Consider the following 26,645-nt stretch of genomic DNA (forward strand, 5'->3'; position numbering starts at 1 on the left):
GGACCCTCTCCAGCACCTCCTTGTCTTTCTTGCACTGAGGAGCCCAGAACCAGACACACACAGATGTGGCTTTACTTGGTATTTATAAAAATAGCACTAGAAAATGGCATATTTTTACCAGTTGTACGAAAAGCAAAGGGTTGAGATGCCCTCTTGCTGAGGTGACCCGTCACCATCACTCCATATCCATGCAGACCCGCTTGGGAGGCTGCTCTTGGACATCCCTGCTGTGGCTCCTCTTGCTCTCAGGAGCCTGTTGGTCCCCGTCCCCCTCCAGCTCCAGCCCAAGGGGGGACTGGATGCGGCCCCGCTGCACGAAGTGCTGGATACGGGCCTCCAGCCCCTCGCACTTGGGGCGGGACAGTAAAGGCTTGTACGTGCGGGCTCGGACACCTTCCACAAAGCCACTGGCCTGGCGGCAGAGAGGGGGCTGCCGGGCTGCCCAGAGGATGGTGCTGCTGCTCTCCTCACCTGTGATGCAACAAAAACAACACCCATGGTTTGAACAATCTACTTAATTCCCTCTTCTGTCCTTCAAACCTTTGTAATTCTGTGATATTCATAGAATCCCAGACTGGTTTGTAGTTGGAAGGGACTTTAAAGCTCATCAGCTCCAACCCCCTATGCAGGCAGGGACACCTTCTACTGGAGCAGCTTGCTCCAAGCCCCTGTGTCCAACCTGGCCTTGAACACTGCCAGGGATGGGGCAGCCACAGCTTCTCTGGGCACCCTGTGCCAGCGCCTCAGCACCCTCACAGGGAAGAGCTTCTGCCTAAGAGCTCAGCTCAGTCTCCCCTCTGGCAGGTTCAAGCCATTCCCCTTGGCCTGTCCCTACAGGCCCTTGTCCCAAGCCCCTCTCCAGGTTTCCTGCAGCCCCTTTAGGCACTGGAGCTGCTCTAAGGTCTCCCCTTCAGGAGCCTTCTCTTCTCCAGGCTGCCCCAGCCCAGCTCTCTCAGCCTGGCTCCAGAGCAGAGCTGTTCCAGCCCTCGCAGCATCTCCGTGGCCTCCTCTGGCCTCGCTCCAACAGCTCCACGTCCCTCTTGTGCTGCTGCCCCAGAGCTGGATCAGGACTGCCGGGGGGGTCTTCCCAGAGCACAGCAGAGGGGCAGGATCCCCTCCCTGAGCTGCTGCTCATGCTCTGAGGGTGCAGCCCAGCATCTGGGGGGGTCTGGGCTCAGGTGCGCACTGAAGCCAGGTGATGGGCAGCTTCTCCTCACCCAACACCCCCAAGTCCTTCTCAGGGCTGCTCTGAAGCACTTTTCCACCAAAACTGTAGCTGGGATTGCCCTGACCCAGATATTGCCACAAACCCATCCCTTACCTTTGCCTGTAGCCACAGGAGCAGCATCTAACCCCTGCAACATGCTGCGCAGCACTTGGGTTTTGACGGCGTGGCTGGCCCAGAGCTGCTGCAGGTGTGTGACATTGAACTCCTGTACCTCCTGGTCGTAGAGCCACTGAACGTTCTCAAACTCACAGTCATACAGGACGAGAGGGAACTCTACTGCCATGCTGGGGAAGAGGAGGGAAGTGTTAGCTGTCACTGTCTGGAGGGATCTGTGACAGAAAAGGCTCACACAACACCCTGCCCTCTGCCAAAAGCAGCCCTGTCTTTTACAGAACTCCCTTTGCCTTTAAAAACTGAATTAGCTTTTACCATATACCATGGACTAAAGCCATAAAGTTTGTCTGAGAGCAGCAAAACTGAGATCCTTATGGATACCTCCCGGAGAGGCCGCTGGCAGCTTGCTTCCATATTGTGAGAGACTGCTTCGCAGGCTGGCAGAGAACTGCCTTGCCAGCAGCACTTCACACACAGCCATCGCCTCGACAAGCAGCCCAGCAAGTTTTCCCAAGCTTCCCATACCTGTACTGTGGCTTTTGAGGGTTCTTCTCCACATCCAGCAGCTCATCAATGACCTCTGGGCTCTCCATCCCCTGGCCGATGAGGAAGAGGATGGCCATCATGCAGCGCACTTGGTGATAGAGGAACGCTTGGCCTGTCACCTCAAACTGGCACAGATGGAAGGGATCCTGCGGGCCTGTTCCTCCTCCTCCTTCAACCCACGTCACTCCAGCACTCAGGATCGTCCTCTGGAAGTTCACCACCCCGTTGGCAACATCCATTTTGCAGAGATTACGGAAGTCATGCGTCCCCACATACCTCTGGGCCGCGGTGTGCATGAGCCCCACATCCAGGTTGGCACAGGGGAAGAAGTACCGGTAGGTCCTCTTGAGGCAGCTGAACCTGGCGCTGAATTCAGGCTCCACGGGGGCCCAGGCCAGCACCCTGATGTCGGGTGGGAGCACCCTGTTCAGAATATGGGTGTAGCGGAGCTCCTCCTCGCTTTTCCCTTCCGAGGCACCCCTGTGGCCATTGAGCTTCTGCCCCTCCAGCAGGTTGGAGCGGAGATCGAGGGAGATCACCTGCAAAATGAGGAATGCCAGGAAGAAATGGCAGATGGGTGTATTCTGGGGAGCCAAGTCTTCCTACACCACTGTGAAATAAATTCAGGATCTCCTCCAGAGGAAGGTGTCTCAAATGGGGCCATCTCCCCACTCCTTCCTGCGGGAAGAGCTGCCTCTGCTCAGGTTCCCAGCAGATGCTAGAGATTCCTTTAATAACACAGAAACTTGCAGGCTGCCTACGTAGCTCAAAACTGCTTCGACTTTAGGCCCTGTTTTTTTGGATATAATGTGCTTTTTTATTATTTCACTTATATTTTTTTTTGTCTGGAGGTGATGGTTTAAGGCAATAACAGCCTGGCTGCCTGGGAAACCTGCTGTGGGAGCAAGTTAATGAACACTGCAGGTGCTTGCATGCTTCAAACAGCACAAGGAAAGCCGGCCCCTGCCCTATTCCATGTGGCACATCACATGAAGGAGAGCAGACATCTGAAGCAAGAGCTGAGCTGGCTCCAATTCCCAAGGCAGGAGGGAAGCAGAGACTGGCCTGGCGATGAAGCCATCGCTTCACTCCCTCCCTCTCCCACGCTCCCTTCCGCTCCAGCTACCCCCAGACCCTTCTGCGCAGGAATTGGGCTGCCTGGCTCCCCAGGAAGAGATCCAATTCTTGGATTCTATTTCATTTTTTGTTAGGGTGAGCCAGTTAAATCAGTTGCCAGGGCTCTGCAAGGAAGGGGCATCTTCCTTTCTGGGCTGTTGGGAAGCTGCAGCCTGAAAACCATGTTTCATCCTCTTAAAACAGGAGCCCAGAAACCCAGGAAGAGCCCCAGCAGGGGGGGATACTGACCTGTCCAAACGCACTGACTCCTTTGTCCGTCCGCCCGCAGCGGTGGTAGTTGGATGTCTGTCTGTCATCTACCAGCCGTGTCTTCTTCAAGGCTTCAAAGAGCTTCTCCTCAATGGTGTTGGTGGTGTTCTCCTGGCTGGCAAAGCCCTGGTAGCCCCAGCCCAGGTAGGAGATCTTCAGTGCCACGTGTCTGCGGCCGTAGGCTCCGAAATCAAACGGCCGTTGTTGGCGTTTCTTGCTCTTCCCTGGGGCTGATGGAGCCTCTTGTTTCACAACGCCCTCCTCATCCTCTCGCAGCTTCTCCCGCAGCCTCCTCACCTCCTCTTCCAGCTCCTGCACCCTTCTCAAGAGTCGCTCCTGATCAGCAGCCGTGCTCCCCTCAGCCATAGTCCTGGAGCCTTCCGCAGGTGCCGGGGGCTCCTCAGGTTCTGCAAAGAAGGAAATCACATTTTTATGTGGCTTTATCACATCTATCACTTTGCTCTATGAAATAATCATTACCCACGGAATAATTTATTGTTTTAACCTCTCAGTGTTCTGTGGGATCTGGCATTCCCAGCTGGCTTTGTGCTATCCACACCATGGTGGAGCCTTTTCCATTCCCCAGCCCGCTGAGCCAGCACCACCACACCAGACAGCTCGCTAACACCTGCCACTCATCTCACCACACCATCTGCTCCAGCATTTCATAACATCACGCTTCAAACTGGAGTTTTCCTTCTCTCTTTTCCAAACCAGTCATCCTAAACCTGTGTCACGACTGGAATCCGTCTCTAGATCCCTTTTCAGCACAGCTCCTGAGGAATACCATAATCACACTCAGCCTTTGGGCTGCAATGAGCCTTTTCTTCTGTGGGAGTAAAATCTTCTTGGCCATCCCTGGATTAAATCATGAGTCAATTCCATGTTTTTAAGAGCAGGTACAAGGGGAAAATCTATTACACAGCAAACTGAATCCACCCTGTGCTTGTCCATCATCTTGTTAGTACCTTATATATCACTGAATTAATTTCAGTGCTGTTTTTAGGATGGAATTTGGGGGTTTCCTTGTGGATGGGGGAGGTTTATATCTGCACTGCTGTAGGTGAAGAGCCTTCTGCTGGCAGCAGGATATTCAGCAGCTGAATGTCAGAGCCCACTTTATGTCTTCAGCTCCAAGTGCTGCAAGGAATTAACTCTGCTTTACTGTTTCTTTGCAGAATCCACCCATCTGGTGAAAATCATGGATACAATGGGAGCAGACAGGTATGAATGGACCACTCTGGATGCCGAGGAGTCGCCAGCTGCAGCGCGGTACCCCCAGCGTGGAGGCAGCGAGCAGTGGGCACACCCCCACCACGATCCCTATGTCGATGCCTCCCTCACTTTGGGAACACAGCCAGGCTTTCCTCGATGTTCCAAGGAGAAGAGAGGAGCCAGGAGGCTGGTCATGAAAAGGAAGGTGTTGAGGCACAGGCCCGATGGGGCAGTGGAGGTGTCTGATGAGTCGGTGCCCAGCGAGCCCGAGAGCAATCCCGAGGTTTGGAGCCCCAGTCAGGAATTGTCTGAGCCAGATGACAGCATCTCTGAGGGGGAGATTGAGACCAGCAGCAGCTCCCATGATGAATCTCTGTGCCAGTGGCTCCCTCTGGACAGCTCCCCCTTTCTCCCTGGGGATTTCAGGAGCAGGAGCTCTCCTGTTTCTCAGTACACAGGGGGACAACCCAAATCCTTCATCCCACCACGGCTCGAGCTGCTGGGACGGAACAGGGGGAAAACCGACCGAGTGGCCAAATACTTTGAGTATAAACGAGAATGGGAGAAGTTCCGGATCCCAGGAGAGGATCAGCGGCAGGAACTGCGCTGGAGCATCCGGGAGCAGATGCTCTGCAAGGCTGAGCTTCCTGGGAAGCCACCACAACACCTCTATGTCCCCAACACCTACATGGTGCCCACTGAGAAGAAGAGAGCTGCCCTGCGCTGGGAAGTGCGCTGGGACCTGGCCAACGGCCTCATTCCCAGGAAAGCCACCTCCATCTAGGCCTGCTCCATACAGATAACTCTGAACCCCACACACCGAATGCATTTTTCCCCCTCAAAATCCTTGATAATTTGGGAAATCTCCCCTTTTTTTTATGCATTTCTAAAGGGTTAAATCCTGGTATTAAAACTTCACCTAGCGCAGAGGGAAAAGCTTCCTCCCGAGTTCAGGTTCGGGGCATTAGGAATCAGGATGTAAGGATCTTTGGGATTTGAGTGCTCCTGGATTCTCACGTGAAGTTTTATTTATGGCAATATCTCTAATAAAATGTGTGGAAAGATTCCTTATTGTCTTGTGGGTTAATCAGAGATGTTTCCTCACCCCCTCAGCCTATACCTGTTACTCCAGGCTCATCTTTGTGCCTCACTTAGCCCCACTTTACCTTGTTTTTAAAACACGTTTTAGGGGGAATTAAACCCAACATTATCCTCATGATTTTCCTGGTTTTCCCCCCATATTTCCAGCAGTTTGGTGATTTGTGCAGTAGAGGTCCCCAGAACATCAGGGAATGGCTGGAAGAGGGCATGGGAAGGATGCGAAGCAGGTGACAGTGGGAACCCCATGTTGGGTCCCTAAAACCTCCTCTGGGGTGGGGGATGAGGGACTCCCTGCTGTCACCCCACACGGGCCAGTTCTGGCACCCCGTGCTCCAGTGCCCTGTGGACCCCCCCCTATAGAGGTGTCTGCGCCCAGCACCCAAGGACTCCTTAAAGCCCTATGGGGGACACTGCCACCACGCTACAGCGTCCCTGCTCCTTTGGCACCCCAGGGACCCACCCAAAACCTTATGAGGAACAGCAACACCACTCCACAAGGCCCCTGGTCCTCCAGCACCCTAGGAACATCCCAAAACCCTGTGGGGCGCAGTGCTGGCACCCCATGTGGTCCCTGTCCTGTACCCTTATAGGGTCCTTGTCCCCAGCACCCCCCAACACGTTGCGGGACCTTACGGGGTCCCTATCCCCAGCGCCCCATTTCCACCCCCTCCATGGGTCAGTCCGTGCCCCCCATCACCCCAGAGACCTCCTGAAACCCTGGTAGGTCCCTGCTCCTCTCGCCCCGAACCCCATCCGCCCCGGGCCCACATCCCCGCTCCTACCTGCGGTGCCGGTGCCCCGGAAGCGCCTGCCCCGTCCGGTTCCCCCCCGCGCTCCTCCCGCCCGCCAGGGGGCGCCTCTCCCCGCGTCTGTGCCTCAGGAGCGGTGGCAGGAGGGCGTCATGGCGGAGGCCGGGGACAGCGGCCGCTGGGAGGCCGGGCTGGGCCGCGCCGGTCCTGCGGGGCTGCTGCCGCTTCCCTGCGTCTTCCCGCCGGGATCCACCGCCACCTCCCGGAACCTGCCCGCGCCCTGCGGCCCGCAGAGCTGCCGGGACCCCTTCGTGTGCCGCCGCGGTGAGCGCTGGCCCCGGCCCCGGCCCCGCCTCGGGGAGGGCCCGGTCGGCACGCCCGCCTCAACCTCACTTCTCCTCCCACAGCTGGACGAGGCGACGAGGAGGGGGATGAAGAAGAGGAGGAGGAGGAGGAGAAAGGTTAAGTGTCTGCAGCGGGGGGGGCAGAGCCCTCCACCTCAGCGGTGTCGGGGTCCCCAAGAGGGGGGACAGCCCGAGCCCTGTGTGGCAGGGAAGGGGATAAGCTCGGTGTCGTGATTTGGGATCCTGGAGCCTTGCATGGGGTGGTTGTGGCCCAGATGCAGGACCCGGCGCTTTGCCTTGTTGAACCTCAGCCCATTGGTCACATCCAGTCCATCCAGCCTGTCTGGCTTCCTCTGCAGAGCCTCCTGCCCTCCAGCACATCAACACTCCCACCCAACTTGGTGTCCTCTGCAGATGTACAGAGGGTGCTCTCCATCCCCTCATCAGTCAGTGATAACTCTAAACAACACTGGCCCTTTTAATGAATTCTTGCCTTATCCAGTGGTGCCAGCCGAAACCTCGCTGCTGAACAAGCTGATCCGCACATCCCTGGTGGAGTCCTACCACAACGTACAGATCCTGCAGCGGGACCCCAGCTCCCCACTGTACTCCATCAGAAGCTTCGAGGAGCTGCCCCTGTGAGTGTGTGTGTGTGTGTCGCCCCCCCCCCCCCTTAAAGAGTCACCAGCACTCCCCAAACTGAGCGTTTCTGATGGGTTTTCTGATGTTTTCACAGGAAAAAGGAGCTTTTACAGGGTGTTTACATGATGGACTTCAACAGACCATCCAAAATCCAGGAGACAGCTCTGCCGATGATGCTGGCGTACCCGTGAGTAGCAATGCCCCGTGGTGAACCCCGTCTCCCTCGAGGCGCCCCAACCCTCGCATTCCCCTAAGCCATCTTTGCCTTGCAGGCCCCAAAATCTGATTGCCCAGAGCCAGTCAGGGACAGGGAAAACAGCAGCTTTTGTCTTGGCCATGCTGAGCAGAGCTAATGCCACCGAGAAATACCCACAGGTAACATAGGGAAAGGGAAAGCTGATGCAGGAGGGCCTGCCCAAGCCCTGAAATGCTGCCTGGGGGCAGATCCCAGGGGTTTGTCCCTGCTTCCTTGTGATTTTATCCGCTGGAAGGGGATGATGAACCCCCAGGTACCATTGCAGCAGCAGGTAGGACAGAAGGTGTGGTGCCTGCTGAAAGGAGGCACTTCTTGCTACCTTAAGCCAGGCGTTAGATAGCCTGGAATTTAAACTTGGAAAAGCAAATGGAGAAGCTTCTGGGTTTCTGGTGGTTTAAACACCCCCGTGATCCGTGGTCACCTCCCTGCGTGCAGAACCTGCTGTGGCAGCAGGTTGCGGCCATTTGGGACCACTCATCTCCAATGTATGGGGTGATTTAAGCTGTTGCTTTAAAGCTGGGCATGGAAATGAGCTGCACCATCTTTCAGGAGACCAGTATCCCCCCCCGAACCAGTTACAGTGATTCCTTTCTGTCTATATCCCTGCAGCTGGGCCATGTTCCCAGCTCCCTGACCTCAGATCTGATCAACTCCCAATCCCCCTGCACTTTCAGGTGTTGCAGCGTGGGATTTTCCTGTTTGCCCCTTGTGTCTGCCTGGTGTTTCCCATCCTGGGAGTATCCTTGGCTTTTAAACAAAGCATTTCTGGTCTGAGAACTCTTTATTTCCCCCCAAGTGCCTCTGCTTGGCTCCCACCTACGAGCTGGCGCTGCAGATCGGGTCTGTGATCGAGGGCATCGGGCGGTTTTGTGCCGACATCAGGGTTGCGTATGCGATCCGGGGGAACCGAGGTGAGTCCTGCCTGGAGCCACTGGCACCATGGGAGCATTGGGACCCCCTCCTGGAGCCCCGAGATAGCTGAAGGAGGGACATGGTCTCATTTACTCTCTGGCAGTCCTTCAGGGCACTGTGATAAAGGAGCAGATCATCATCGGGACACCGGGAACGATGCTGGATTGGTGTTTCAAGCAGAAGGTTGTGGACCTGAAGAAGATCATTCTCTTCGTGCTGGATGAAGCTGACATCATGATCGACACACAGGGCCTCTCCAGTCAGAGCATCCGCATCCAGAGGTGGGTGTTCCTGATGGATTTAACCCTCTTTGAGGGAAGTGAGGGAGAATTCGTCTCCCAAGATGAGCTGAAGCAGCAACAGAAGAGTGTCCCTGTGATGCGCAGGGGGTTTGCTGCTATGAGATCAATGTTTGTGCATGTGCTTTGCTTAGTCCAGGGATGTGGCTCTGTAAATCTGTGTCCATTGGACAGCAAGCAAGGCTTTTGTCACAATTCCCTTTCCTTTGAGCCTTTACAACAGCACAAAATCACCTTAAATTACCTTTTCCCCTCCTTCTAATGAGTCCATCCAGGAGCCAGGCTGACAAGTCCTTCTCCTTCTCCCCAGGGCTCTCCCCAAGAGCTGCCAGATGCTGCTGTTCTCGGCCACCTTCAAGTCAACCGTGCGGGAGTTTGCTGAGAAAATCGTCTCCAACCCCATCATGCTAATGCTGCGGGAGAACGAGCTCACCCTCAGCAACATCCGGCAGTTCTTCTTTGTGTGCAGGAGCAGGGAGGAGAGGTACGAAGCTCTCTGCAACATCTATGGTGGCATCACCATCGGACAGGCCATGATCTTCTGCCAGGTAAAGCACCTTGGAGTATGGGGAGGTCCATGTGTGACATGGAAACACACTGCATGTCCCTGCCCTCAAAGCGTGTCCTGGTAGAGGCTTTGAGCTTGTCTACATCATGTTTTGCCTTATTTGAGGTGTTGGGAAGCACCAGGAGCTCTCTGGAAGGAGCAGGGGACTTGGGATAGGGGAATATCGGTGGCATGTGTTCTGGGAGTGAAGGGATGCTGGCAAAGCCACAGCAGCACCTCATCCCGCGTCATCCTGCCTCTCCCAGACACGGAAGAGTGCCGACTGGCTGGCAGTGGCCATGTCCCAGGAGGGACACCAGGTTGCCATGCTGACATCAGACCTGACGGTTGCCCATCGTGCCAACATCATCCAGCGCTTCCGCAGCGGGAAGGAGAAGGTCCTCATCGCCACCAATGTCTGCGCCAGAGGTACCCCGAATCCCAGCGCCCCTCACCTCACCTCCGGTTCTTCATCCTGCAGGGTGAGGTGATCCCTCCCTCTGTCTTCCTCTTCCAGGCATCGATGTGCAGCAGGTCACCATTGTGGTGAACTTCGGCCTCCCCACCAACCATCGGGGAGAGCCTGACTTTGAGACCTACCTCCACCGCATCGGGCGCACGGGGCGCTTCGGGAAGAAGGGCATCGCCTTCAGCATGGTGGAGAGCCAGGACGTGGGGCTCGTGAAGATGATAGAGGAGCATTTCCGTGAGTATCCGCTCATATCCACCTCTCCTGGGGTGGTTTGGGAATTGGGATTCCCCCCTCCAGCTTACTGGGCTGCTCCTTCAGCCCATCGCCCTTCTAGGGTTGGGATTTTTCCTCCCTTGCAGTGACATTTCCAGACAACCAGCCAAGGAAGTTGTGTGTGACTTGAGAGGGATATTTCACATACCCAGGATGCCTCAGCATCGCTTCTTTTTCCTCTTTCAGGCATTTTATCTGCCCTTACCTGGCAAAACTGCATCCCAGGGGTGTGGTGTCCATGCTTCAGTATTGAAGCTGGTAGCTGAAATGGTGCCTGAGTCATTCCTGAGTGGAAACAGATTCCACTTGAGAATATCAAGAGGGTTTTTCATGGAATGTGCAAAATGCTGTAGCTGCACTGGTGGCTTTTCAAATCCTGGTATGTTTTCCCTATGATTTTTAGGAAAAAGCAGGTTATCAAAACCTTTTGGTGTGTGGAAAATCACGTCCCTTCCTCAGTGCTGCCCAGCTGTCCCGGTAGCTTGTCCTTTAAATCCAAGCCCCAAAGGAGCCGGTGGCAGAGCCTGGCAGGACACACGTGAGCCAGATACTCCGGCAAAGGCTTTTCCAAGCAGCAGAAGCACTGGATAACTGCAGCTGGAATACCGAGGAGGCCGAGTCCAACCATGGAATTGGCCAGAGGAGCCCAGCAGGGGATGGAAATCCAAGTGATGAGCTCCTGTCTGCTTTTTTGACATCATGACTTGAGGCTGGGGCTCCCCAACAAGGACAACGACCCTCTTCCCATCCGGCATCGCCTCGGAGGTGGGAGCAGAGCCTCAAACCTCACCCGAGCTGCTGCTTCTTGCATGGGCTGCCTCTCGCTTCCGCAGCAGCCACCCTTGATCTGCATCATGGAATTCCCAGCGGCGGGAGCTTCCCAGCCCGCGGTGCATGCAGGCAGTGCAGACGCCAGCTCCTGCCCTCGCTGGGCCCTGTTTTCCCAAGCTCTGACGCATTTTGTTTCTATTTTCCCTTCTTACAGAGACCAAGATCACGCAGCTGGACCCGGGCGACATGGATGAGATCGAGAGGCTTGGAAGCTGAGTGAGGAAGACTCACCAGATCCTAGTTTTGGTTCCTAACAAGGCAAAGTTGCTGTGAAAACAGTTCCCCAGTTCTCTTGGAATTCCCTGAAGCTGTTTGGTTTTGTTGTGATGTTTGAGAAGACAGTGCACTTACAGCCAGTGTTGTCCTTGGTTTTGTTCCTTGGTGTATCTCTGAGTTTCTCACAGCTGGCACTTGGTGGATTTGATCCCCTGAGGGGCTCAGCACAGGATGATGTTCCTCAAAACCGGGTCTAGAGGGCAGGGAAGCAGCAAACTCCGGTTTTCCACTGGAAGCTGCGTTCTGCATCGGAGCCGGGGGGGGCCCACCAAGGTGGGTGGTGCGGTTGACACAGTGGAGGGAAGGGATGGGATACAGAAGGACCTGGACAGGCTAGAGGGGTGGGAATGTGCGAACCTGATGGTGTTCAACAAGGCAAAGTGCAAGGTCCTGTCCCTGTGTCAGGGTAATCCCCAGCACACACACAGGCTGAGGGAGACTGGATTGAGCAGCCTGAGGAGAAGGACTTGGGGTGTTGAGTGAGGAGAAGCTGCCCATGACCCAGCTTCAGCGTGTGCTTGAGCCCAGAACCCCACAGATGCTGGGCTGCACCCCCAGAGTGTGAGAAGCAGCTCACGGAGGGGATCCTGCCCCTCTGCTGCGCTCTGGGGAGAAGTCCTGATCCAGCTCTGGGGCAGCAGCACAAGAGGGACGTGGAGCTGTTGGAGCAAGGCCAGAGGAGGCCATGGAGATGCTGCAAGGGCTGGAGCAGCTCTGCTCTGGAGCCAGGCTGAGAGAGCTGGGCTGGGGCAGCCTGGAGAAGAGAAGGCTCCTGAAGGGGAGACCTTAGAGCAGCTCCAGTGCCTAAAGGGGCTGCAGGAAACCTGGAGAGGGGCTTGGGACAAGGGCCTGTAGGGACAGGCCAAGGGGAATGGCTTGAACCTGCCCGAGGGGAGACTGAGCTGAGCTCTTAGGCAGAAGCTCTTCCCTGTGAGGGTGCTGAGGCGCTGGCACAGGGTGCCCAGAGAAGCTGTGGCTGCCCCATCCCTGGCAGTGCTCAAGGGCAGGTTGGACACAGGGGCTTGGAGCAAGCTGCTCCAGTGGAAGGGGTCCCTGCCCGTGGCAGGGGTTGGAGCTGGGTGAGCTTTAGGGTCCCTTCCAACACAAACCATTCCATGATTCTCTTTGCTGGATGGCCGGGCCCAAAGCGTGGTGATGAACGGAGTTAATTTCAGTTGGTGGCCAGTCACTTCTGGTGTTCTCCAGGGCTCAGCTGGGGCTGGTTCCATCCTGAACGATTTGATGGTTCTGTGAACCAGCCCACAAGAAGTTCCTTAAAGCCCATCACTGCCCCTAGATGGCAGCAGGAATCTGCCGCCACCGTCCCCGTTAAATCTAATTCCCAGGCCTCATCCCACACCACCACCAGAATATATATATGGATACCAACGTTAGGGGTGGGGCATAGCGGGCTCCTGTGTCCCCCAAAATCCTCCCGTGGGATGCTCCAGCCCTCCAGCATTGCGTTACAGCGATGAATGTTTGATGGGCCGGGGCGAGCTGGACGGCAGGAGATGTAATATCAAACCATGCTCACTGCCTGGCGCCGGCTTCCCCGGCTCCAAACCCTGTGGTTTTGATCAAGAAGGGGGGAAAAGCGGGTTTCCTTCTCCTTTATCCAATAACACATTAGGGAGATGGGGTAGGGATAAGTTTTCCCTGCAGGGGAAAGGGGCTTTGCTGCCATTCCTGCAGCGAGCGCTCCTGTTCTCAGCCTGAGATTGCAGCGGTGGGTTCCCCCCTGCCCGTGCCCAGGCTGGGTATCAATAATTAACAGTTAATCAGGGCTGGGCCTAATTACCCCCGAGTAATAGGAGAGGAGGTCGGAGCGGAGAGCGCAGCCCTGCTTCGGCATCGGACATGGCGCCATGGAGCGCCGCCATGCACCATGGACGGGCCCCTGGATCCTGTGCCTGCTGCCGGCACTGGTGGGGGGTGAGTAGCCAAAAGACCCCCTCCAATCCCCCCCCAGATCCATGCGGGGCAGAGCCAGGCTGACTCTGATGAGTGCATCCCAGGGCAGCCGCTGTCTGCGGGCGAGGCGGCCTACGAGGAGCAGATGGTGACGGGGGTGCGGGGCCGGGCGGTGGAGCTGAGCTGCGGGCCCCCAGCACGGGCTCCACCGGCCGTGGTCTTCTGGAGCTTCGTGGCGGGGGGCACGGGGCCGCCGCGGGCCGTGGCTGTGGGCTCGGGCCGGGACGTGGTGCTGGCCCCTGGCACGGGCGCACTGGGCCGGGTGTCGCTGCGCAATGGGAGCCTGGAGGTGCGGGAGCTGCGAGCGGGAGCCCGTGGCCGCTTCCTGTGCCAGGCACTGTTCCCGGAGCACGGCCGGCTCCGCGTGGGGTACGGCGCCGTCCTGCTGCGTGTCCTGGGTAAGGCACGGGGCTGCGGGCGCCGCGGGGCATGGCTGGGGTGATGGAGCACAAGCACGGTGCTTGGGGTGATGGAGAACATGGGCTAGTGGGGTCTGCCACTGCCAGCATAGAGCCCCACTAGCCAATATAGAGTCCCACTAGCCAGCACAGCACCCCACTAGCCAACCAAATACCCAACTAGCCAATGTAGCCCCCTACTAGCCATCCCCATCTCCTTGCCCTGGCCAACCCATCATTGGTCCAACCCATAACTGCCCTCATTAGAGCACACATGGACACCCGGCCATGCCTATTCCCAGCACATCTCAGTAGCCCATGGATGCTGTCACCAGCCACCCCAGTAGCCACTACCGCACCTCACCAGCCAATTCACCATCTGGGAGGCTCACCTCTGGGTGGGACAAGGGGGATGTGGGGGTGCAGGGGGGCCGCTCACTGCTCGGTGCCCACAGTGCCCGTGTCCAAGCCCTTTGTACGGCCGACGGCAGCAGCGGCGCCAGAGGGTACTCCAGTGACCCTGACGTGCGCCGTGCGTGAGGGGACGGAGCCGCTCAGCTTCTCCTGGCAGCACCGGCAGCCACGGGGGGGGCCCCCTGTGTCCCCAGTGGGGCTGGGGGGCTCCGGGGCAGAGCTGAGCCTGGCACCCGCCAACCGCAGCCATGCCGGGTGGTACATCTGCACCGCGCGCAACGAGGTCAACAACCGCACCAGCGAGCCTGTCTACCTGGACATCGTCTGTGAGTGATGCAGCATGGCACGGGCATGACCATGGTGCACCCATGGCATGTCCACGGCCATAAGCACCCTGCCATTAGGATGCCTCTGTGGCCACTGCGATACAGACATGGCCAACAAGCTTGCTGCCACCATGATGCATCCATGGCCACCCCACCACTGAGATGTGCCCATGGCCACTATGTACCTTGCTACCATGGTACCCCCATGGCCACCACACCAGCACAGTGTCCTATTCCCGCATAGTGCCCCATGGCCACCACACACCCCAGTGTGCTCACCCTCTCTCAGGATGTCCCATTGATGTCCTGGGGTGGGCTGTGACCCTGCTCAAGCACCCATGTCCCCGCAGATGGCCCCGACGAGCCGGCCATCAGCGTGGAGCCCTTCAGCCCGGAGCAGGGCGGCTTCTCCGCAGGCGAGCGTGAGGACGTGGTACTGAGCTGCCTGGCTCCATCCAACCCACCCAGCCGCTACGTCTGGCTCCACAACGGCTCCCAGGTCCACATTGGCCAGACCTACGTCCTCGCTGCCATCACCCGCACCCAGGCCGGCACCTACACCTGCCTGGCTGAGAACACCCATCTCCAAACCCGCACCCAAGCCACCATCGTCCTCACTGTCTACTGTAAGTAACCCCCAGAGGGGTGAGAAGGACCAACGCGGCTTCCCCGGTGAGGATGTGGGTGCAAGGGGTGATTTGGGGCTGGGGGGGGCTATGATGTGTCCTGCCCCCAGCACCGGTGGTCTCCTGCAGATCCACCTGCTGGGAGCCCAAGCTGCTCTGCACTGGCCACCGGGGACGTGCAGGACGTGGCGCTGCGGTGCCGCTGGCTGGGGGGGTTCCCCCCGGCACGGCTGCGCTGGGTGGGCCCCGAGGAGGAGGAGGAGGAGGAAGAAGAGCAGGGGGTGATGGGGAGCAGTTTTTCCATGGCCACCAGCATCCAGCCGGGGTCGGCCACCAGGAACGGCAGCGCCTTCTCCTGCCTGGCCTCGCACCCTGCGCTGCCACAAGGGGCTGCCTGCGGGACCACCTTGTGTGAGTGTCCCCACAGACCCTTCCTGTCCCCTCCCCGGCATCACAAAGCCATGGTGAGCCCTGCGATGATGGGATGTGCCACCCCAAGGCCATTCTACGACCTCCTGCTCCACAATGGGGGTCCCACAGCCCAGAGCCCTCCTGTGCTTTGTGGGGGGGTCTCTTTTGAGGGCCCCAGATCACAGCCCCATCCCAACACCCCTTCCTCTTGCAGGGATCCCGGCTGGTGGCCCCTCCTGCACGGCAGCAGCCACCAAGGGGGATGAGTTTGTGATGCTGCGGTGCCAGTGGGAGGGGGGGACACCCCCCGTCACCCTGCGCTGGTGGGATGGTGCGGGCCAGGCGCTGGGGGACCCAGCACCCTCCACCACCGTTGTGGTGCTGAGCACCGGCAGCAGCTTGGGGGGGCAGGATTACACCTGCATGGCCACGCACCCGCTACAGGCCACTGGCACCGAGTGCCGCCTGCGCCTGGGTAAGCCAAGAGCCATCCCCGGTCCCCCTGTCAGCAGATGGGTGCCACATCCCTGCTGGTGCCATCCTGTCTTGTCACCGAACAGAGGTCCCCAAGCTGGAGGTGGCGAGGAGCGAGGTGGTGGTGCTGGAGGGCGGTGCGGCACGGCTGGCATGCCGGCAAGGCGGCACCGGCACCAACCTGGGTGCCAGCATGGCTTGGTATGACCCGAAGGAGCAGGAGGTGACAGCGGGGTTGGCCAAGTACCACTTGGAGCGGGGAGAAGCGTGGCTCAACCTCACCATCCACGATGTGGAGTGGCCGGGGGACAGTGGGATCTACCGCTGCGCCGCAGCCAACGCCGTGGGCACTGCCAGCCTCCCTGTGCACCTCCGTGTGGAACGTGAGCCCTGGGACACGGTGGATGGGTTTTGCGAGGGGTCAACCCTGTTCTAAGGGGTGCTGCGTCCCCGCAGGGTACCCGGCCCCCCCCAACGTCACCATCAGCAGGCTGCGGTACACGCGGGCGCGCACCGAGGTGCGGCTGGAGTGGCGGACACAGGGCACCGGGAACCTCACCGGCTTCGTGGTGCAGCGGCGTCAAACCAAGAGACCCCCCCGGCGGGCGGCCGGGCCCTGGGAAACGGCCGCCGGTGACATCGAGCCCCACTCGCGCGACCGGCGCCTTGGGGGGCTGGACCCGGCTGTGGTCTATGCCTTCCGCATCCTGGCCGTCAACCACCGCACGGCCGGGCACCCCTCCGAGGTGCAGACGCCAGGTGAAGGGGGCTGGGGCGCTGCTCCGTGGGGCAGAGCAGGGTTGGAGATGGGCGATGGTTGCAGCCTGGTGGAGCTGAGGAGCAAAGCGCAAGCGGCCGGCAGTAGGTTTCAGAGTGAACAGGCTCAGGCGACCGCATCCCTCGGCCTTCCCGGGCTGCTCCTGCTACACTCCCCCCCTATCCCTGTGCTCTCTTCCAGCCGAGCCTCCCTTTGAGGCCTACCCAGCGGTGACAGGGGCGGCGGTGGTGGCGATGCTGGTGGCCACTGCAGCATCACTCCTGGCCGTGCACTGCATCGCCCGCCACCGGGACACCCTCCCATGTGAGTGCTGGGTGCTGGGGGGACCATGGGGACCATGGCGCACACACCTCATGTCTGTCTGTCTGTCTATCCCCAGGGCTGCACAACCTGCTCTTCCGCACGTGAGTACCCAAACCCCATGGGGCTGCCCCATTGCTCCTGCACCCAGTGCCACGAGACCCTTGCTTGTCCCCTGCTCCAGGGCTGGGCCCGGTGACCAGGAGCCTGCAGGCACACCCGAGGATGCTGAAACAGCCATGGAGGATGGAGCAGCACCGGCAGACCCGGGTGCAGCAGCAGGTAACAGCACCCATGGGGTGAGCCAAAGGCTGAGCCACCTACTCTGGTGACCCAGCACCCACCTGGTGGCACTGGGGGCTCTCCCAGCACCTCCAGATCCAGTCTCAACACCAGCGGATGGCAGCGATGATCCCCCGGTTAACGTCACCGTCACCACGACTCCATGAGCATTCCCTGCCCTCTTCCATCCCGGGAAGGGTGGACACGTGTCCCAAGCATCAGCTCCTGTGACACTGCTGAAGTCAAACCCCAGCAGCTGGAAAAACAACCCTGCACAGAACATTCGGGGGGGTTGGCAAAGGGGCTTTGCTGCTTTAGAGCATTTAAAAGGTGCTCGGGGACATGGATGATGGTTCCCTGGATGCAGTGGGATTGGAAGCAGAAGTGGGCACAAGCCCCTCCACTCAGCCTCCATCCTTCTGGAGCTAAAATAAACCCTTTCTTACCCATTGCAGAGGAAAAACCCCAAGGGCTTGTGTTGGTAAGTGCTGCTTTGGGACCAGGATAAATTCATGGGGTGCAAAGACACCCACAAAGCTTTGGTGGGGTGGGGAAGGGTCCTTGTTTCATCCCGAATTCCCCCTTTTCAGGCCAAACCACAGAGTGATGGCGAGTGATGGTGCAGGGTCCAAGGAAAGAGTTGAGTGGTGCCCAGCTTTCCTTGCCCCTCATCCTGTGGTGTGTGTGAGGAACCAGAGCATCTCCAGCCATTTCTCCTGTATTTGGTTAATAACCCACTGGGAAGCATCAAGTGATGGGAACCAACCTCACTTCAGTGCCTGTGGGGTATCGATCCCCACTCTGGCCATAAAGCAGCACCACTTCCTTTACCAAACCACCCCAAAACCCTTAAAATCCTACCCCAAACTCCTGCAAACCCGACATCATTCCAAAACACATCCCATTTCCAGTTCAAATTACAGCTTCTTGGGAAAATATAGTGTCTTTATGCGACGTAACCGTGATAAAGGGGAGCACGTGCAGGGTCTGACTGAAGAGAGGTCGTTTAAACGTGGTTAAATCTCACTGTTTGGGGTACAACAAAGTGGCCTGAGTTAAATCCCAACCATTTGCCTGCCAGTCTCTGTCGGGAGCCAGGGAAAAGCCTCACAGCAGGACCTTGTGAAGGGAGAAATCCAGCGAGGAGCACATGGAGAAGGCTGGGATGAGGAGAGGAGATGATGAACGAGGTGGGAGAAGCAGGGATTTGCGGTGGCTCCGGCGTAGGTGGCAGTCAAAGGCTGTGGGTTTGTGGTGTGAGGTTGAGGATGCTGGCACAGGACCACATCCCTGCAGGAATCAGGATGGATGCACAACCCTAAAGGCAAGAAGATTAATACACTTATAAATAGAATCATGGAACTGTTTAGGTTGGGAACGACGTTCAAGATCAAGTCCAACATTAACCCAGCTCTGCCAAGGCCACCACTAAAGCATGTCCCTGAGTGCTCCACATCCACATCTCCACATCCTCTAAACGCCTCCAGGGACAGTGACTGCAGCCCTGCCCTGGGCAGCCTGTTCCAATGCCTGAGCACCCTCTGGGGCAGGAATTGTTCCTCAGCTCCATCTAAACCTGCCCTGGTGCAGCTTGAGGCCGTTTCCTCTTATCCCATCCCTTGTTCCTTGGGAGCAGACCTGGCTCCATCCTCCTGTCAGGCAGTTGTAGGGAGCGATCAGGTCCCCCCTGAGCCTTCTCCACACTGAACCCCCCAGGTCCCTCAGCCGTTCCCCATCACACTTATGCTCCAGGCCCTGCGCCAGCTCCAGTGCCAACACATTCCATATTACCCCATTAAACAGCAACAGGAAAAGAACCCCCAGCTCAACACTCCCACCATCCCACAGAGAGACTGGGGAAGTGTCCTCCTGGAGCAGGAACTGCTCCTCAAACCCCACTCTCTGCACCTGTACCTCGGCTCCCTGAGGGCTCTGCAGCTCCAGCCAGCCCAGCATCACTTCCTCCCTTCCCAGCCCGGGCTGGGAATCCTCGTGGGGAACAGGCGGCTGCACGTGTCGCCTCGGGGCGGCTGTAACCGTGATTTATGCCCCTCATCCCAGGGCCCTGTGCTTTGGTTTATTTACCCTGATTCCATTTGGGAAGGGAAAGAGAACCCAGCCCAAGCCCTGCAGTTAACGTGTCAACACCTACCTCATGCTGGATCCGAGGGGCGGGCAGGGCTCCTGCAGCGCGGTGGGAGCTGCTCCGACACGACTCCGTTCATGGCAGAGCCTGTTCGAGCCGTCGCTGTTCCCTCAATCCAAGGAGTTAAAGGTGCAGCCGAGCTGGATTTTGTCTTCTGCAAGCGGGAAGGTGAGACGGGCTGGGTTTCATCCGCACCCCTGCAAACAGCAGGGTTCCCAAGCTCCTAAAGGCACAAGCAGTCACCAGAGTGAGCTCTGCCTCCACGGACGCAGCCAAGGGTCACTTTTCCTATTGCTCTTCTTCCTGATCCACTGGATTCTTCCCAAAGGAGCACATGAGGAGTTCATGGAAAGGAAGGTTTGAGTACAGGGAGGAAGCCTTAGACCCACTTGGCTAAATCCCTGTGTCAGCCTCCTTGTGATCACTTCTCATGCTGGGAACACCCCCTGGAAGCCACACTCTGGATTTCCCATCGTTGCTCTTTATATTATTACAATTCCTTTCTTTATACACAGACCCAGGCTAGTGTCAAAAATCCCCCTGAAAACAGGGATTTCAAGGCATAAATAAGATAAAAAGGCACCCATTTTGTAAAACCAAGATACATTCATATGGCACTACTACAAAAAATAAATAGTGACTCTCTCTGTTATCATTCACATCCCCCATCACTCCCTTTCAGCGACGCTGCTCTGCAGTTCCTGGCCTTAATGGGGACAGCGGTGGTCACTTCCTCAGGTTTCCTGCAGCTGGAGCTGCCGGAGGTCCCCAGAACTGTTTAAGGTGACCCCAGATGAACTCCATCCTGGTTTTTCCTTACAGTCCTTAGAAAGAGGCTGCAGGATAAGGGGACTCCAGCTCAGAACGTGGTTCGATGTTTCCGAATGCACGCAGTTGTCACCTGCAAAGCAAGAGGAGGGTGGGTCGGGGTGGCTCTGGGCTCTCACAGATGGCTGCTCACTGGGGAAAACTCCATTATAAAATCATGGAATGGTTTGGGTTGGAAGGGACCTTAAAGCTCATCCAGTTCCAACCCCCTGCCGTGGGGAGGGACACCTTCCACTGGAGCAGCTTGCTCCAAGCCCGTGTCCAACCTGGCCTTGAGCACTGCCAGTGATGGGGCAGCCACAGCTTCTCTGGGCACCCTGTGCCAGCGCCTCAGCACCCTCACAGGGAAGAGCTTCTGCCTAAGAGCTCATCTCAATCCTCCCATCAATCAGTCACAGCCTCATTATCCAGAGCATGTCAGTTCCATTTACATGCATCAACCCCAGCCACAGGCACCTGAGCATCACCGCTCCCATTTTCTGTGACGGGTAAGGTGGAACACTTAATCTTTCTGCAAAAGAGCTTAATTACCAACTCCTCTGCACTAAATTACACTCCCTATGGCTGTCCTACAGCATATTCCCACTTCAAAGCCTGGTGCTATCCCCCTGGGAATGCCTTACCATCCGTGCAATCCACGGAGAGGTGGCTGCTGCTGTCTCTGCAGCAGGGATGCTGAGGGGAGAGTTGCTCTGCTCTCTCCTTGCTGTCCTCCTCCAGCCGGGCACTGCACTCGGGGAGGGTGGAGGCCAAGCACATGGCCACCATGACGTGGTGATTGAGAGGTTTCATCTCCAAACCGTCCTGCTGGTAAGGTGCTACGATGGGCATGACGGGGAGCGCACTGCTGCTGAAAGTGCCGTTGGCTTTGGTGAAGCACCTGCAGATGGGGCAGAAGAAAACCAGGGTTACCGGTGCTGCTGCTTGAATAGAATCATAATGGTTTGGGTTGAAGGGACCTTAAAGCTCATCCAGCTCCAACCCCTGCTATGGGCAGGGACCCCTTCCACTGGAGCAGCTTGCTCCAAGCCCCTGTGTCCAGCCTGGCCTTGAACACTGCCAGGGATGGGGCAGCCACAGCTTCTCTGGGCACCCTGTGCCAGCGCCTCAGCACCCTCACAGGGAAGAGCTTCTGCCTAAGAGCTCATCTCAGTCTCCCCTCGGGCAGGTTCAAGCCATTCCCCTTGGCCTGTCCCTACAGGCCCTTGTCCCAAGCCCCTCTCCAGGTTTCCTGCAGCCCCTTTAGGCAGCCCCATAAAACAGGGTTTCACTGCCAAGAAAAAGAGCTCAGGTTGAAACCCAACCAGCAAACTGAAGTACCTTGGAAAATAAATACCAAGTGTTATCAGAGTGAATGCACATTAGAAAAATAGATGTGGTATTATAAATACAACACACACACACCAGTGTGTAACTGAGATTTTGGCCCTGTAATAGGTGCATAAACTGAAAATGGAGTTGAACTGTTAAATCAACTGTTAGAGCCAAACTATTTAACATTTAAACAAAAAGGAGGTGGACCTCGAGATACACACCTCCCACTGCACCAAGCAGGGTTCTCCTCTGCCTCCAGTGTTCGGAGCCTCGGGAGCAATGTGGCCTCAGCAAACATTTGTATCAGCAATTCCCACACGAGGGAGACCCCCTGAATCACACATCAGTGTGCTTTTATACTAACCCATCATCATCACAGAAGCAAAAGGTTCATTTGACCATGAGCTTTGGGAATCCACCCCCAGAATGCTCTGCAGAACAGAGATGGATTCATGGATAAAGGCAGAGGGAGAGTGCTCAAACTCACTGCTCCTCCAAAACGCTCCTGCAAAGGCCGAATGGGATTCAAGTGTTTGATATGCTGCCATGGATACAACCCAGCACCAAGCACTGAGCTCAGATGGATTTTAAACCAGGAGATATTAAACTTGGCAATCACAGTAAGGCCCTGCCCCAGCTCCAGAAACCACTTTTATCCCATTGGAGCCACGCCAATCCATAAAACCATCACGCTTGAGGGACTGTCCTACAAGCCTCAGTTTATCCTTTCACCTGAAAACCATGACCAGTATCTCCAGAGCCGAAAGAGCAACAAAACATCCACAAACCAAATCCCTAGAGGAGCAACTGGAGTGAGTTTCCCCTTTGGTAGAGGCAAAGCCAAAACACGGGACAAGGGGGAGCTGCTTCCCTCCCAAATGCTGCAGCACCAAAGCTTCGTTTTGAACCTTCACTCTCCTATTTTGTCCTTCCAATCCCAAATCCCCCTCCAAAATCATTATTCCAAGTACCAAAATACCACAGAAGCCACTGCAGAATCCACATGAAACACATCTGGTCTTCAAACAAATCCATTTATTAGTTTGCATTTCTTTCCGCAGAGGTTTCGACTGCGCTCACTTATTATTTAAAGGGAAAAAAACCCCGTTTGAAGTGTTTGGGTTTGTGTGTTTATGGGGGTTTCTTTTTAAAGACACAGAGGTTGGGGCAGCTCTTCGTATGACTGCCCAGGCTGGAATGATGTTAAGAGTTTGGCTCTTTAAGCTGCAAGAACCACATCTGGATGGAAACCAGCCATCGCTATATGCAGAGCAGAGCACACATGAGCAGTGATAAAACCCCCTGCTGCAGAAAACACGCTTTCTATCAATTCTCAGTGCTGAAATCTCACCAAAGTAGAGCTTAAACCCCCACCCCAGAGTACTTTGGGTTTAAACCAGGCTGATTCTGCTATATTTGCAATGTGCGTTTCAGCTCTCTGCTCAAATAACAGCAAATGTGCACGGAGGCACCTGCAAAAGCACAAACTCCTCTGCAGCCATCAGGTATCCAGGAAGTGTGAGCACAGAAGAGCCAGAGAAATGAAAGAATCAGTTCTCAATCCCAATGCAACAAGTGCAAACCACACTGCCACCCCTTCTCACCAGCTTTGTCCACAACATCAAAGCAGGTATCCACGTTTCAGCAACTTCTACCCCTGGCAAACCTCCACCAAGCAGTTACAAGAGCAGAAAGTGCTAATTCAAAGCGAAGACTGAGGGATTTCACCACTGCAATAATAAAACCTGCTGCTGGGAGATGGCTGCTGCTGGAAACAGGCAGGTATCAAATACTCCAAGCCTTCAGGATTCATTTGCACGTGGTCACAATTCAAACGCCTGCTAAATTCAACCCAAACCAGGCACGGCTCCCGTGGAAACAGGCTCATTGAGGAAGGAGCAGCACCAAGGCGGAATGTCCAACCCAAAATGCTCACAGACTGGTGACTTTCACCCTCCCAGGGCTGTTCTCACACAGACCTGCCTTCCTCTGCTACCACACTACTGTTCTGCAGAGGGAATTGCTTGGATTTAGGGAAAAAGGGGCAATAATTCCCATGTGGGAAGGGCACAAGTCTTCTCTGCACGGGAGCTGGATAGAGGGGACAGCCCTTACCTGAACAAAGACAGGGGAAAGATTCCAGCCCCAAATTCCCACTGACTGACTTGACTGCACTAACCCATTAGGCCTTTCTCCTCCTCCTCCTGGCCGTGCATCCCGCTCCCTGGTGTAATGCTGAGGCACGTTTCTGGTCCTCCCTGCTCCCCTCTCCCATGTCCTCCTTCCATTCCCCCAGCACAGGGAAGGGAACAGAGCGGTCCCGGCTGCCGAAGGGAGGTTAATGGTCCCCTCTGGGGCAAGACAGCTGTAAAGGACAACTCGTTTCCCTCTCCAGCAGTCAAATATAGAACAGGGATGTGAAAATTCAAAGTGCAGCCCCTGCTGATGACCCGCCTGGGAGGAGCAGTGTGGTTTGCAGGGGATGGAAAGCACAATCCCTGCTTTCTGAAGGCAAAGAAAGGGCAATTAAAGGTTTAAATAGGTTTCAGAGTGGAAAGTAAGCTCTTAACACACATGGCGTGTTCCAAATGGTGGCCATGATGTATCTTGCTGTCTTCTGCTCCACAGCCTGCCTTGAAAACAGCTGGCTTGTAAAGGAATAGCAGCTTGCTTTGCCCAGCTCTACCTGCAAGTATCAGCCCGTCTCCGTGTCACCATCACCCCTATACTTATGGAAGGAGGAAGAATTTAAAGCCTATTGTAAGTTCTGTTTGAAAGAGACCCATAAAAATAAAGCAACCGTGGTTTCTGCCTTCAGCAACAGCTTCAAGTCAGCTTCTCCCTATGGACACCTAGAGGCAGCTGATGACTTGAGCGAGACAGAGAATTCCAAGTAGGATTGAAAAACAAGCCATGCTTTAGCAGACAGAGCAGCCCAGCACATCTGATTTCAGGCCTATTTTTAGCCATTAAGAGAACCAGAGGTTTAGCCAGAAGCCTGGAAGGGTATTCTGTAAAACTTTCAAGAGTGAAAAACCCAATAAAAACCCAGGCTCCAGCCTCAACGTACAATGGGATTTTCCTTTATTCTCTACAAGAATCCGTTTTTCCTCACGCAAGAAGTGTATCCCACCCAGACAAACTGCTCCTCAAGGCAGAAAGGACCTCAGATCCCACGTTTAACCAAGAGGAGCCTTGTGAAAGCGAAGCTGCAACTCTGTTTTGTTGGTTGGCATTGAAGAGAACGGCAGGAAACGTAAAATACCAAAGCACAGTTAAATCCTGTCTGACAAACTCCATATGGAATGATTTTGTTATCTCAAAACTGAAGAAAACACAGGAAATAGGGTCTAAGCCCAACCTGCCTTGCATCCCAGCCAGCAAAATGAGCTCTGCGGGTTTAATAACTTGCTTTAGTCCATCCCACAGTCACCAGCTGCTCTCCAAGCGACACGGTGACACTGAGCTCCTCCATGCCCTTAGCCAGGCCTGGAGCTCTTTGCCCTGGCTTTAACACAAGGACTTCTGTCTGTGCAAGCCCTGCTTTTGGGGCAGTTTTACATTACCTGTTGTTGTTCCGACAGTTCCTGCAGCTGATGCACTCGGAGGGGTCGGCCTGCGGCACTGCTGTGTACATCCCACCGCCCTGCAGGGAGGGAGCCAGGAAGAAGAACCAGAAATCAATCTCTGTGTGCAGTTCAGCTCCAGCGAGCTTGGGGTTCCAAACCCTAATCACCTTATCAATCTTCTGATGTGGGGCTGGTAAGGTGGCACAGCAACACTGAGCTATTGTAGCAAGCCAAGTGGAGGGGTTTTGCCAGCGTGTGTGTCAGGGAAAAGTAAATAACTGCAGCTTGGACAAGTATGTGGTCATTTCCCTGGTCTGTTTTCAGCTTAATACGCTCAGGTTTGATTGAATCAACCCACTGTAAATACGTTCATTTTTACCACTGATGACAGACATGAAAGCGACTTGCTGTTCGTTAGCAAGCCCGGCTCATTTGGGGAGACAGGGGATGAAATGTGCAGGGCTGATGTCACACCCCAAACCCATCCCACTTGCCTGCAATTACTCCGATTAGATCAGTTGCCTTCGCGACACGGAGTTTCTTGAAACATGGAATATTTGCACAGATGGGGTAATGCCTTCGCCAGCAATGACTCGGGGTGAGAGGGATTTTGTGGTGTTGGTTTTGGCTGAAGGGGCCATTACAAGCGAGACGAAATGCCCAGATTAACACATACCTCATTGTTAAGGACGCTGCGGAGCCGGGATACTGGCTGTGTTTTGGGAGAGGAGCTGGGCTGGGAGAGCTCACCTGGCTTTGGAGGCTTCAATTGGAAGGTAACTCCTAACAATCCCTATTCCTGCAAAACCAGGGCTATTCCTTCAGGTTTGGGGCCGCTGAGGGCAATAGGGAGCACTGAGGAAATGCCTAATCAGCCTTGATTGCCATCCTGGCCCGTTTCTCTCTTCCTCATTTAGCCCAATCAATGGAACAATAACGAGAGTCCTAATGAGGATGAGAACATCCTGTTCCTGTGCTGCCTCACCCCGTGTGCCAGGCCGGGTCCTTCTACGTGGGAAGAGATTGCATGACTCCGACTCTGTACAACGTGGAGGAGGGGAAAGAAAAACTCAGCCCGGTCGTCAACGAGACGTTGCGTGTCCCATCTCGTGGCACCGAGACCTGTGTTACCACATGCCTGTTTCCTTCCTTCCCCTCCACAAAACACAGAATAGGAGGGACAAAACACCAGTGCAAGCCCCGGGGCGTTCTCACGGGAGAGCTTTCCTCCCTTCCTGAGGGCTTGGGGCATTGGGGACTTCTGGAGTCTTTTTGGACAGGTCCGAAAAGCTCCGGTTTGGTGTTGGAATCAACCATACAGCAGCACTTTTTGCTGCACCAGCAGAGCAAAGGCAGGATCAGGTGAAGAACCAACTGGTCTGGACTGGAAGCGGGAGTTAACTGAAGTGGCAACTACTGTGCAAGTGCTAATTTGTTGTTCAATAAAATGAAGTGCTTGTGTTCAATTACTAACACAAACAATAGCCCCATTTTTTTTCCCCTCCAGAAACAGCATGGGTTATTCAGACTTTTGAACTTTTTCTTTCAGTTTTCCTGGGCAATGTTCACAGTTTTGAGTCAGTTTAGTAAGCTTGAATGCAAGCCATCTGTTTC

General features: G+C 55.9%; 5 protein-coding genes and 1 long non-coding RNA gene across 8 annotated transcripts in view; 3 read left to right on the forward strand and 3 right to left on the reverse strand.

Moving 5' to 3' along the window:
- Nucleotides 1-69: 69 nt before the first annotated feature.
- On the reverse strand, nt 70-6,450 carry PUS3 (pseudouridine synthase 3). Its single transcript, XM_061368434.1, has 5 exons — nt 6,373-6,450; nt 3,254-3,681; nt 1,868-2,427; nt 1,322-1,512; nt 70-471 (listed from the first exon to the last, which is right to left on the reverse strand). Exons 2-5 carry the CDS (start codon nt 3,638-3,640, stop codon nt 176-178), a joined length of 1,434 nt encoding a protein of 477 aa, XP_061224418.1. The 5' UTR covers nt 3,641-3,681; nt 6,373-6,450; the 3' UTR covers nt 70-175.
- On the forward strand, nt 3,658-5,555 carry HYLS1 (HYLS1 centriolar and ciliogenesis associated). The gene has a single exon (XM_061368435.1). The coding sequence runs from the start codon at nt 4,476-4,478 to the stop codon at nt 5,271-5,273; it is 798 nt and encodes a 265-aa protein (XP_061224419.1). The 5' UTR covers nt 3,658-4,475; the 3' UTR covers nt 5,274-5,555.
- On the forward strand, nt 6,429-11,271 carry DDX25 (DEAD-box helicase 25). Its single transcript, XM_061368433.1, has 11 exons — nt 6,429-6,663; nt 6,747-6,800; nt 7,186-7,321; nt 7,420-7,512; nt 7,598-7,700; nt 8,378-8,492; nt 8,597-8,774; nt 9,103-9,340; nt 9,606-9,768; nt 9,857-10,045; nt 11,070-11,271. The coding sequence occupies exons 1-11, from the start codon at nt 6,492-6,494 to the stop codon at nt 11,129-11,131; spliced, it is 1,503 nt and encodes a 500-aa protein (XP_061224417.1). The 5' UTR covers nt 6,429-6,491; the 3' UTR covers nt 11,132-11,271.
- A 580-nt stretch (nt 11,272-11,851) lies between these two features.
- LOC133220402 (uncharacterized) overlaps nt 11,852-26,645 on the reverse strand; it is a 158,598-nt gene continuing 143,804 nt past the window's right edge. Inside the window, exon 3 of the long non-coding RNA XR_009727711.1 lies at nt 11,852-11,963. This is a non-coding gene — a long non-coding RNA (uncharacterized LOC133220402). The remainder of the gene's footprint in view (nt 11,964-26,645) is intronic.
- VSIG10L2 (V-set and immunoglobulin domain containing 10 like 2) lies at nt 12,835-17,571 on the forward strand. Its single transcript, XM_061368439.1, has 12 exons — nt 12,835-13,126; nt 13,210-13,563; nt 14,019-14,303; nt 14,654-14,929; nt 15,059-15,340; nt 15,555-15,815; nt 15,901-16,197; nt 16,271-16,573; nt 16,773-16,895; nt 16,972-16,996; nt 17,077-17,174; nt 17,262-17,571. The coding sequence occupies exons 1-12, from the start codon at nt 13,060-13,062 to the stop codon at nt 17,339-17,341; spliced, it is 2,451 nt and encodes an 816-aa protein (XP_061224423.1). The 5' UTR covers nt 12,835-13,059; the 3' UTR covers nt 17,342-17,571.
- The window catches only part of CDON (cell adhesion associated, oncogene regulated), a 51,545-nt gene continuing 42,776 nt past the window's right edge, over nt 17,877-26,645 (reverse strand). For all 3 annotated transcript variants that reach the window (XM_061368436.1, XM_061368437.1, XM_061368438.1), the window contains exons 17-20: nt 25,029-25,108; nt 20,772-21,028; nt 19,327-20,221; nt 17,877-18,492 (exon numbers count right to left, since the gene is read on the reverse strand). In XM_061368436.1, the coding sequence (XP_061224420.1) occupies nt 20,055-20,221; nt 20,772-21,028; nt 25,029-25,108 (504 nt within the window). In that variant the 3' untranslated portion in view covers nt 17,877-18,492; nt 19,327-20,054. The remainder of the gene's footprint in view (nt 18,493-19,326; nt 20,222-20,771; nt 21,029-25,028; nt 25,109-26,645) is intronic.

The sequence above is a fragment of the Neopsephotus bourkii genome, unplaced genomic scaffold, assembly GCF_033783945.1.
Source record: "Neopsephotus bourkii isolate Nb327-2 ecotype Australia unplaced genomic scaffold, CSIRO-AGI_Nbou_v1 NB_1433, whole genome shotgun sequence".
In the NCBI taxonomy this organism is placed as follows: domain Eukaryota; kingdom Metazoa; phylum Chordata; class Aves; order Psittaciformes; family Psittacidae; genus Neopsephotus; species Neopsephotus bourkii.